This window comes from Canis lupus, chromosome 5 (genome assembly GCF_011100685.1).
Source record: "Canis lupus familiaris isolate Mischka breed German Shepherd chromosome 5, alternate assembly UU_Cfam_GSD_1.0, whole genome shotgun sequence".
Classification (NCBI taxonomy): domain Eukaryota; kingdom Metazoa; phylum Chordata; class Mammalia; order Carnivora; family Canidae; genus Canis; species Canis lupus.
This window is the reverse complement of record NC_049226.1, coordinates 81,329,332-81,341,497: the sequence shown is the minus strand read 5'-3', so window position 1 is coordinate 81,341,497 and position 12,166 is coordinate 81,329,332. Positions and strand designations below refer to the sequence as shown.

The 12,166-nt window shown below is 43.5% G+C and overlaps 1 protein-coding gene across 4 annotated transcripts in view; it reads left to right on the top strand.

The window, feature by feature from the left end:
- Positions 1 to 8,721: 8,721 nt before the first annotated feature.
- Positions 8,722 to 12,166, top strand: part of TANGO6 (transport and golgi organization 6 homolog) — a 200,886-nt gene continuing 197,441 nt past the window's right edge. Inside the window, exon 1 of one of the 4 annotated variants that reach the window (XM_038538490.1) lies at positions 8,722 to 8,884. In XM_038538490.1, coding sequence (XP_038394418.1) covers positions 8,788 to 8,884 — 97 coding nt within the window. In that variant the 5' untranslated portion in view covers positions 8,722 to 8,787. Of the gene's footprint in view, positions 8,885 to 8,929; positions 9,438 to 9,488; positions 9,669 to 12,166 lie in introns of those variants that run through there. The other 3 variants (XM_038538492.1, XM_038538493.1, XM_038538491.1) reach the window with 3 other exon arrangements.

The following is a 12,166-nucleotide window of genomic DNA, read 5'->3' as shown; positions in this document are numbered from 1 at the left end:
GATACTTTGATTGTTGCGACTGAGGAGGTGCTACTGGCATCAAGTCCAGGCCAGGGATGCTGCTAAACATCCGACAACAAAGGACCACCACGCTCAAGATGTCAGTAGTGCTGCTAAGAAAACCTGTTCTGTGACTTGACTTTGTTGGAGGGGTATAATATTGTTTGTGTGTGTGTGTGTGTGTGTGTGTGTGTGTGTGTGTGTGTAATTTTTAAATGGGGGTGAAATATATATATATAGATCTTACTTGACTTACAATGTGGTTATATCCCAATAAACCATCATAAGTTAAGAATATTTCAAGGGCAGCCCAGGTGGCTCAGCGGTTTAGTGCCTGCCTTTGGGATCGAGTCCCACATCAGGCTCCCTGCATGGAGCCTGCTTCTCCCTCTGCCTGTGTCTCTGCCTCTCTCTCTCTCTCTCTCTCTCTCTCTCATATAAATAAATAAAATATTAAAAAAAGAATATTTCAAAAATGCATTTAATATGCCTAATCCACCAGACATGATAACCTAATCCACTTTTTTTTTTTTTTTTAAGATTTTATTTGAGAGAGAAAGCACAAGTTGTGGGGAGGGGCAGGTAGAGAGGGGAAGGATGTGGGGCTTGATTTTGGGATCATGACCTGAGCCACCCAGGCACCCCTAGCCTAATCCACTTTCAATGTGCTCAGAACAATTACCTACAGTTGAGTGAAAGCATCTCACACAAAACCTGTTTTGTAATAGTGTTGAATAGCTCCGACAGTGAGAAACAGAATGGTTGTAAGTGTATCAATTGTTTACCTTCCAGATCACAGGACTGACAAGCTGTGGCTGCCACTGCCCAGCATCATGAGGGAGTCTGACCATATTTTGCTAGCCCAGGAAAAGATCAAAATTTGAAGTATGGTTTCTACTGAATGTGTGTTACTTTCAAGGGTACAATTCAGTGCTATTAAGTACATTCAAAATGTATAACCATGTTTCCAGAACCTCTGCATCATCCCAAATTCTAAAACCATAGGTGATAAGTCCCTGTTCCCTCCTCTCCCAGCCCCAGTTACCTCCATTCTACTTTTTATCTTCATGAATTTCACTCTGCTAGGTATTTCATATTAGTAGTGTCATGTAATAAGTGTCCTCTTAATTTTGGCTTGTTTCACCTGGCTTCATGTTTCCCGGTGTCCTCTGTATTGCAGCCTGTGCCAGGACTGCATTCCTTCTTATAGCAGACCATTGTTTCATTGTGTCTATGTACACCAAATGTTATTTATCCATTCATCTTGGGTAGTTTCTACCTTGAGGCTATTGTGAATGATGCTGCAGTGAAACTGGCATACAAAAACTTTTCAGGAAAATAAATAATGTTGGTAAATTGAACACCAAAAAAAAATAATAATGTTGGTAAATTGAATACCAAAAAAAAAAAAAATAATAATAATAATAATAATGTTGGTAAATTGAACACCAAAAAAAAAAAAACAAAAACATTTACAGGGATGCCTGGTGGGTCAGTGGTTGAGCGTTTGCCTTTGGCTCAGGGCGTGACCCGGAGTCCCAGGATCAAGTCCCACATTGGGCTTCCTGCATGAAGCCCACTTCTCCCTCTGCCTGTGTCTCTGCCTCTGTGTGTGTGTGTCTCTCTCGTTAATAAATAAATAAATAAAATCTTAAAACTTTTTTTTTTCAATTCTGGCTATCTACCCAGGAGTAGACTTACTGGTGATATTGGTAATTCTAAGTATAGTTTGAAAGGCTGCCAATATATAAACCTAGATTGGGTCCAGGAGTGAAAATTTAAAATCCATGACTTTTTTTTTTCTAATTGGGCAAGTTTTATTTTTTAGATTTTGAGAGAGTGATCATGAGCCATGTTCGTCTTCATGGGAACATAGTTGACCTAGAGAATTTTATTAGGAGATAGATGATGAATTTGGGGATAAAGTGTTATGTCTGGAAATCAACTTAAAAATGGTTCAACAAAGTATGTCGAGCGGTAGCACAAAGGCAAATGACAAAATGCTCACAGTGACAATCTGGTAAAGGTTATGTAAGTGTTCAGGTACTATCTTGATTTTTCTTCAGGTTTAAAGTATTTCAAAATTAAAAGTTGGGGAGAAATCAGGAAGCCAGAAATAAACCCTTGCATAGATGGTCAAATGATATTCTATAAAGATGCTAAGATCATTCAGTGAGAAAATGACAGGTTTTGTTTTTCCTATAATACAAAGATGATTGTTTATATCTTTTTGAGTATAGTTGACATGATGCTACATTAGCTTTAGGTGTACAACTTAGTGATTTGGCAAGTTGACACGTTATGCTATGTTCACCACAAGCATAGCGGCCATTTGTCCTGTTCTATCGCTATTTCAATATCCCTATTTTCCTCATGCTCTGCCAAAAGGACAGTGTTTTCAACAAATGGTGCTGAGAACATTGGGTGTCCACATGCATAAGAATGAAATTAGAGGGGGATCCCTGGGTGGCTCAGCGGTTTGGCACCTGCCTTTGGCCCAGGGCGTGATCCTGTAGTCCTGGGATCGAGTCCCGCGTCAGGCTCCCAGCATGGAGCCTGCTTCTCCCTCCTCCTGTGTCTCTGCCTCTTTCTCTCTCTCTCTCTCCCTCTCTCTCTCTCTCTCCCTCTCTCCCTCTCTCCCTCTCTCTCTATGTCTATCATAAATAATTAAATAAATCTTAAAAAAAAGAATGAAATTAGATGTACCGTTACACTATATACAAGAAATAAAATGGATCAAAGACTCAAAATCGAAGGGCTAAAACTAAAACTCAGGAGAAAATAGTCATCATGACACTGGATTTGGCATTATGTTGTGTGTATTTTACCACAATAAAAATGGCCCAGGAGAAATAAAATACCATGAGGACAAATAAAGATAAAATGGTTCTATAGACAATAAAATTAATCTGTTTACAAAGTAACTACCATGGGTAGAGGGCTACAGCAGTCAGAAAATGTAACTTGTGAGAAAAACTACAGAGAAGGTAGTTTTGCATCTGTTTACCCCGTGGCTGCTGCTGTGGATTTAGTGAGTCCAACAGAACAACCAAAGTGGTGTGAGCAGATCCAAAGTGGTGTTCTGTGAAGGCTTCTGTTGGCAGGGAAGATGAGTTGGCTTGGAGATGGTACCTGACACAGTAGATAACCCTCTGGAAGTTGAAATAAAGGATCTAGAATATACCCCTGTGAAGAAGTTTTTCTCTAGATTCCCCTTATCTGTCTAAAAGCAGAGCCCCCTCAACAAATTCAGCGATCATAAATCCCTTTCCAAGGAGTTCCATAAGCATGGAGGATTGGCTTCTACTACCAGAGATTAGAAATTGGCACCCCAGGGTAAGAAATCACCTAAACAGGAGCACCTGGGTGGCTCAGTGGGTTGCATGTCTGACTCTTGGTTTCGGCTCAGCTCATGATCTCAAGCTTGTGAGATCGAGCCCTGTGTTGGGCTCTGCACTCAGCATGGAGTCTGCTTGAGATGTTCTCTTTCCTTTCAATCTGCCCACCCCCTACTCATGTGTGTGCATGCTCTCTCTCAAAACAAGGAAAACCTTATCTAACAAAATGTCACCTATCTATTAAAAAAAAAAAAATCCTATCTCTGGGGTGCCTGGGTTAAGTGGGTTTAGTGTCTGCCTTCAGCTTGGGTCATGATCTCACTGTCCTGGGATCAAGTCCTGCATCTGGCTCCCTGTTCAGCGGGGAGTCTGCTGCTCCCTCTCCCTCTGTGCTCTCTTTCTCAAATCTTTTTTTTTTTTTTTTTTAAATCCCATCTCCTATCTCATTTCTTTTCTCAAAATTATTTGTTTCTCCATACGTGCCTTTCTCTATTAAGATGGACTATAAGCCCCAAATTCCTTTTTTTTTTTTTTTTTAAGATTTATTTATTCATGAGAGAGACAGAGAGGCAGACATAGGCAGAGGGAGAAGCAGGCTCCCCACAAGGAGCCTGTTGTGGGACTCGATCCCAGACTCGGGGGGGATCATGCCCTGAGCTGAAGGCAGACACTCAACTGCTGAGCCACCCAGGCGTCCCTAAGCCCCAAATTCTAACCACCTTTCTAAGTCATATTTTTCTGTGAACTCCATTGGATCTGAATAAAAATCTTTCTTTCTCTCACGAATCTGTCTCTTGTCAGTTTAATTCACAGGCCTCCCTATTCAAAATCTAAGAGGACAGAGATAAGTTCTTCCTCTCCTATAAATATCTGATTGATGCTAAAGAGAAAAGCTTTCCTTTAAAATAAGTGAAAATTGGGGTTCAGATTTTACCTAAAATCTTACATTTTAAAAATGCCCTAAAAAATAAAATAAATGAAAAATTAATGAGCTTCAGGCACCCCTTCTTTGTGGAGTGATGAGGATCATTGCAGTGAGTAAGGTTTTGACAAGAATTGGGTAAGAGTTTGGGGGCAGTTATGGAAAATGGGCCTTTTTAAAAAGCCCCACAAAGATTTATATAAGCCACTCCAGTTATTACCGTGGCTTTAGAAGATATGTACCCAGGGATCCCTGGGTGGCGCAGCAGTTTGGCGCCTGCCTTTGGCCTAGGGCGTGATCCTGGAGACCCGGGATCGAATCCCACGTCGGGCTCCCGGTGCATGGAGCCTGCTTCTCCCTCTGCCTGTGTCTCTGCCCACCCCCCCCCTCTCTCTGTGACTATCATAAATAAATAAAAATTAAAAAAAAAAGATATGTACCCAGAAGAACTCTTAATTTGCTTTTTTACTGGTCTTTACTGGGAATTATGTTTCTATAAAACAGCCATTGATGGCTGTTGGGTGTCATTAGGCCTGCTAGTTTTCTGGGTTGAGGCAAAGCATGCCCCAGCCAGCTTGGATGCGATGTTCTGCTGCTGTCTCTCACGTCCCTGATAATGGGCTCCTAGTTGCTCGACTTCAAATCCGTGGAATAGTTTCCATGAATACAGACCTCTGTGTGTGTGTCTTGAACATCCCCGTATGGTTCATTGCAAGGGAAGCAGCAGCCTCTCATTAGCTCTTGTGCATATTGGTTGTGATGGATATTTAACAGCACATGCGAGGGAGTCTCCCAGCTGTACTTAAGTGTTTTAACAGAGCCACACAGAGCAAACCGAGGAAGGGGCTGCCAGACCAGAATTCAGTTCTATAAACTAAGATCCTGTAAGTGTAAATACCGGATTCTAAGGAAGTAGAGTAATTAAAAGCCAATTTTAATAATTTTTTAGGGCAAGAGAAGCTTGAGAATGCTTCCTTTTTTTCAGATGCAGAGCCTATTTATAACCTTATAAACCCTAAGCACTCCTCCAACATCCTTTCATATGTATTAAGATGCATCCAATATTCTATATGGGATGAATTTTTTTGCTGGAAAAAACTTTTAGGGTCTTTATAACACTGCTTTTGAAATTAGCTGTGTCATTTTGTGGTATCTGAGCCTTTAGAGCCCAAATGATAAGATCTGGTGCCATAATGTTTTGGGATAAAGGATTCTCACCTCTGGGGCTCCTCTTACCATCTTTTGTAAATCCCACACCATTACAACCCTTAGACTTGGCCGGTAGGGTCCCTACCCTGGGTCTTCTGCTCTACAGGCCCTACCTGGCCTCCTCCACGATGCATATCTTTATGGACAAGGAATACACCAGTCTTAGGGAACTGCCCAACCCAAATCCTCACCTTCCTCTCAGACCTCACTCCAAGTTCTGGGACTCTGGAATTTCCTTTCCAACCATCCCCAGTCTGCTTCCAGTGCTATGTGGGCCTCTTCACTGGGTCTGCCTTCTGGAAGGTGAACCATGCTCCCTGTGTATGTACCCCCACCCTAGGGGGATAAGTAGTAGTTTTTTAGGGGTGTACGCATATCTAGGCTGTGGTGTCCACATGTGTGAATGCAGGATGGAGACACTAGTGGTAAGAAAAAGGAGTCAGGCCAGAGGTGGGAAGTTGGTTTCCCTGTGCTGGCACATTCAATATGGAACTCTAAGGCCAAGTCTGACAATTTTCAACTCAAACCTGGTATATTTTTCAAAGTAGGAGAATAGAAGATATTTTATTTAATAGTCTATTTGTTTGATTTACACTTTGAAATACTTAGGCATATGGTATGAAGGCCTCCACCTGTGTTTCTACTCCAGTGCCCAGAAATCTTAGGGGTAGGCCTTTCCCACAAAATGCTTTACACCCACTTCGCTAAATGTTTAGTATCTTGAAATGTCTTAAACTTTTGGGTTTTGTTTGGGGGCTTTTTAAATTTAATTTTATTTATTTATTCATGAGAGACACACAGAGAGGCAGAGACACAGGCAGAGGGAGAAGCAGGCTCCCTGAGAGGAGCCCCATGCCAGACTTGATCCCAGGACCCCAGGATCATGACCCGAGCCAAAGGCAGATGCCCAACCACAGAGCCACCCAGGCACCCCATTAGGGTTTTTTTGTTGTTGTTGCTGTTTGTTTGTTTTGGTGGCCTTTACAGGGAGACCTCAAATTTTTTATTCTCCAAAATGAACTTGGATACATACATAGCTGAAGAAAAACTATCTTCTGCCAAAGTCTTCAGTGGGATATACAACACAATAAAAAGAGTTGTGGTAATTTCATAGGTCATTAATTTCCCCTTCAAAAATGTTTTTCCAATTTAAAGACATTGTGGTAGAATTTTATTTGAGGAAGAGATGGAGAATAAGATAATGGTACAATTTTTTATTTTTTTAAATATTTTTAAAATTTATTCATGAGAGACAGACAGAGAGAGAGAGAGAGGCAGAGACACAGACAGAGGGAGAAGCAGGCTCCATGGAAGGAGCCCAATGTGGGACTCGATCCCGGGACTCCGGAATCATGCCCTGAGCTGAAGGCAGATGCTCAATTGCTGAGCCACCCAGGGATCCCTGGTACAATTGTTTAAAGCATCCCCTCTTTGGCATACATTGCTAAATATTTAAGAACAATATCACTTTAACTCTCTACAATAGCTTTGTAAAAATAGATCTGTTATCTCCTCACTTTATTTTTTAAAAAGATTTATTTTTATTTATTTATTTATGATAGACCTAGAGAGAGAGAGAGAGACAGGCAGAGACACAGGCAGAGGGAGAAGCAGGCTCCACGCCCGGGAGCCGGATGTGGGACTCGATCCTGGCACCCCAGGATCTCTGAGCCACCCAGGGATCCCTTATCTCCTCACTTTAGAGAGGAGGAAATACTTGATGGATTTGGGCTGGAGCCTGACATCCTGGGAGTGACTAAGAGGGGCCTGAGAAAGGAGTGTAAAAAACCAGCTTCTTTCTCCAGTGGTAGGGGCTGGCAGTGGATCACATCCTACTTCCTAAGACTTCTAACAGCTAAATGCTGAAGGGAAGTCAACAGTAGTGAATTCAAGCTAGCTCAGGGGATCTCAAGGAGAAGCAGGACAGCTTGCTTGGAAGCAATTTCAGAAAGTGGGTGGTGACGGTGGTTGAGAATGATATAAGAGATTATTGCTTTTTAGTGAAGGGAGAGGCAGGCACACTAAAGGTCTTGTTTTCAGAAGTACTCTCCTACATTTGTAGTATGGCTTTTAGACAAAAGTTTAGAATGTCCCACCGGGAGGGGCTCTTGTGTGGCTCAGTTGGTTGAGTGTCTGGGTCTGGTCCTGTTTCAGGGTAGTGGGATCCAGCTCCATGTAGTGATCTCAGGATTTGTAGTATTGGTCCTGAATGGGGCTCTGTGCTCAGCTGAGATTCTGCTTGAGATTCTCTTCCTTTCTCTCTCCTCCTGCCCCTCCCTTCACTGCTGTCTCTCTCAAATGAGTAAGTCTTTTTAAAAAGGCCCACAAAGATTTATAGAAGTGAAAATCTGTCTCTGATGGTTTGATTCTCAAAGGAATGCTGTTTTACATATTAAGGTTATTGGGGAGGGGACATGATTTTAATATACAGAGAATTTTTTAAGAATGTAAATGGAGCAAAGATTTAAAATTTTTTGGGAACTGTAATTAGTCTATTTCAAATATTGTATCACCAAGAGCAATATTTGTAGCTATTCAAAATGGATGTGGGGCAGCCCGGGGGAGCTCTGTGGTTTAGTGCCGCCTTCCGCCCAGGGCGTGATCCTGGAGACCCGGGATCGAGTCCCACGTCGGGCTCCCTGCATAGAGCCTGCTTCTCCCTCTGCCTGTGTCTCTGCCTCTCTCTCTCTCTGCATGAAAAAATAAATAAAACTTTTAAAACAAAACAAAACAAAACAAGATGGATGTGTTTCTGTTTGGGATTATTTTCATTTTTTTCAAGTAGACTCCATGCCCTTAAACTCAGGACTCTCCTGTGCTACCAACTGAGCCAGCTATGCACCCTCAGTACTTGATTTTAAATATCACTCATAAAGAAATTCAACGATATTCAGTTGAACATTGCTTTATGTATCCAAACTTCATTACAAGTAGGCACAGCATCTGTTTACTTCGCTATGCCTTCTAGCGCTTCCATACACAAATTATTTTCATAGTGATACACATTATCTCATGATAAACTACTGCAACCCTGTTCCTTCTTCTTTAATCATATTGAATTTCTGAAATTGTGTGTGTAGGCAGGTGGTGTTAGCTGTCTCTCGCCAGTCCCCCCCCCCCCCCCCCCCCCCCCCCGCCCCGCGCCGGGGAGTAAAAGGTGCCTGAGAAAATATTCATAGTAGAATCATCCCCCCAAATAGGCCCCGCCCCTCGCAGCGGGCCCCGCCCCCCAGCGCCTTCCGCCACATTCAATATGGCGGCGATGCCGGCCCGCCGGGGCGCTTGAGCCGGTCGCCAGTGGCGCATTCCACTCCAGTCATGGCGGCCCCCCGACCCGCCGCGGGCCGCGAGGCTCTGGAAACGTGCAGCTTGGAGAGCATTCTGGAGGCGCTGAAGCTGCTGCTGAGCCCGGGAGGTGAGAGGACGGATCTCGGCGCCGGGCAGCCCTCGGGACTCCCTGGGCCGCCAGTCTTCCCGGGCTGCCTTGCCTTCCGTAGAGTGTGCCCCTCAGGCCCTCCCTGGGATCCCCGATCCTGAGGCCGCCACGCCCCGCTCCCGGGGGCTTTGGGCATTGTCTGTGCAGCCTCCTTTTTACTTGAGGAAACCGAAGCTCAAGGAGGGGGTGGGATCCGCTGAATACTGACGGAACCCACGTCTCTCGAGCGCTTCCCTCGTGCCAGGCACCCGGTAGTAGCCCTGGCCGCACGGCTCCCTGCAGCCCTTCCGGCCCCGCGCTGAGGTAGGGACTGCGGCAGCTGCCCGAAGGCGAGGCACTGGAGACGCGGAGAGCCGGGTCCAGCCTCCTATGGGCGCAGGGCCCCCTGTGGACGCCGGAGATTGTACAGAAAAAGGAAGCAGTGGCGTTCGAGCTGGCTGTGGGGAGAAGATTTAGGGACGGATTCAGTCACTTGTCCTCTTTCGGGATGCGTTGACAGAATCTCCCGCTGTAGAACCTGAAGGGACCTCGGGTGAGCCTGGCACTCTTCCTTTGACCCCCGAGGACACGGACACGTAGGGCTCCCTGAAGAGATTACCCTGCCCCCAGATCACGAGGTCAAGTTAGGGGCAGGTCACGGTCCATTCTCAAACCAAGGCAGACTGTGCCATCCGGAGCTTCTGAGGTGGTCTGACGCTTTGAGAAAGGCCACCAGCAGTACGACCGTGTATGTGCAGGAAGGGGTTTGTGTGGACTGAGCCAGGTAAGATACATGAAGGGCCTTGAGGTGATGTTCCGCGTCTCAGATGTTGAGATAACTCCCCCAAATGCAAAAACTCCCCCAAACATGGTCCTGGGAGAAATGAAAGGAAGTCATTTATAACAGTAGTTGAGTCCCTACTGAGTATCAGGCCCAGGAGTATGCTGTTGACATGTATATTATTTAGTCCTCAACAAGCCCATGAGATAGGTAGTACTCGTATTCCATTTTACAGATGAAGAACCAAAGTTCAGGTACATTGGAAATTGGTACGATGTCAGTCTAGTAAGTGGTAGAGCCAGGATATTTTTTAATTTTTACTTTTTAAGTAGACTCTGTGCCCAAGGTGGAGCTTGAACTCACCACCTCAAAATCAAGTGTGCCATGCTCTACCCACTTAGCCAGACACACCATAGCCAGGATGTATAATTAATATATACAGTGTTACATTAGTTTCAGGTGTACAATATAGTGATTCGACAATTCCATATGACACCTGGTGCCTGTCACAACAACTGTACTCTTTTTTTTTTTTTTAAGGAATTTATTTATTTATTCATGAGAGACACAGAGAGAGAGAGGCAGAGACACAGGCAGAGGGAGAAGCAGGCTCCATGCAGGGACTCAATCCAGGTCTCCAGGATCACACCCTGGGCTGAAGGCGTGATAAACCGGCGAGCCAACAACTGTACTCCTTAATCCCCATCACTTATCTCACCCATCCCTCCACCCACCTCCCCTCCCCTCTGGTGACCATCAGTTTGTTCTTGTTAGCTAAGAGTCTGTTGGTTTCTCTCTTTCTCCTTAGCTTGTGTTGTTTGTTTCTTAAATTCCACATATGAGTGAAATCTTTGTCTTTCTCTGATTGACTTATTTTGTTTAGCATTATGCTCTAGCTCCATCCATGTTGTTGCACATGGCAAAATTTCATTCTTTTTTATGGCTGAATAATACACAGACACACACACACACATTCCACATCTTCTTTATCCATTCATCTATTGATAATGAATGGGCTGCTTCCATAATTTGGCTATTGTAAATAATGCTGCAATAAACATAGGGGTGCATATATCCTTTTGAATTAGTGTTTTTGTATTCTTTGGGTAAATACCCAGTAGTGTGATTACCAGATTGTAGGGTAGTTCTATTTTTAATGTTTTGAGGAAACTTTATACTGTTTAGCTCTACAGTGGCTGTACCAGTTTGCATTTCTACCAACAGTGCATGAGAGTTCCTTTCTCTCCGCATCCTCATCAATACTTGTTCTTTCTTGTGTTTTTTATTTTAGCCATTGTGGCAGGTGTGAAGTGATATCTCATTGTAGTTTTGATTTGCATTTCCCTGATGATGAATGATGTTGAATATCTTTTCTTTTTTTTTTTTTTAAAGATTTTATTTATTTATTTGTCAGAGAGAGAGAGAGAGGGAGCAAGCGTGTATGCACAAGCAGGGGTAGCAACAGGCCAAGGGAGAAGCAGGCTCCCTGCTGAGCAAGGAGCCTGATGCCGTACTGGATCCCAGGACCCCTAGATCATGACCTGAGCCAAAGGCAGACGTTTAACTGACTGAGCCACACAGGCTTCCCTGTTGAGTGTCTTCATGTGTCTGTTGGCCATCTGGATGTCTTTTTTTTTTTTTTTTTTTAAGTTTATTTAATTTTTTTAGTGATCTTTACACCCAATGTGGGGCTCAAACTCCTATCCTCAAGATCAGGAGTGATTCAGCACTTGCTCTTCTAACTGAGCCATCCAGGCACCCCTGGATGTTTTTTGAGAAATGTTTGTTCATGTCTTCTGCCCATTTTTATTTATTTTTTAAAAATATTTTACTTATTTATTCATGAGAGAGAGAAAGAGAGGCAGAGACACAGGCAGAGCAGAGGGAGAAGCAGGCTCCATGCAGGGAACCCGACATGGGACTCGATTCAGATTCCAGGTCTCCAGGATCACGCCCTGGGCGGAAGGCGTGCTAAGTGCTAAACCACTGAGCCACCCAGGCTGCCCTGCCCATTTTTAAATTGGATTGTTTTTTTGCATGTTGAGTTGTATCAGTTCTTTATATATTTTGGATACTTTTTTTTTTTTGATAGAGTTAGGATTTGAGCTCAGGTGCCTTCCACTATCGGATGGTAACTATATACTTTCCCCCAATGAAGAAATAAACTGTAAAATATAGTTTTAACTTGCTAATTGAGAGGTCACTTGTCTAGCAACTCAATCTAGGAATGCCTGAGAACAAGGTTAAATGAGCAAAATATCTGGAAGTAATAATTTGTCACAAAGCACATTTATAAAAGACCCTCTCTATATCTTGAAGAATATGTGGTGGAGTTATGTACATGTACTTATTTAACATACAGGAATTCAAGCATTCCTACTTGAAAAAGAATATGTACTGTGGTAAAATAAGATTTTGCACATATAGCCTTTTATATATTGTGTGCATCTCCTTGCTGTTTTCTTTTATCATATCAGCTGCTGAGGGAATTAAAAAAACAC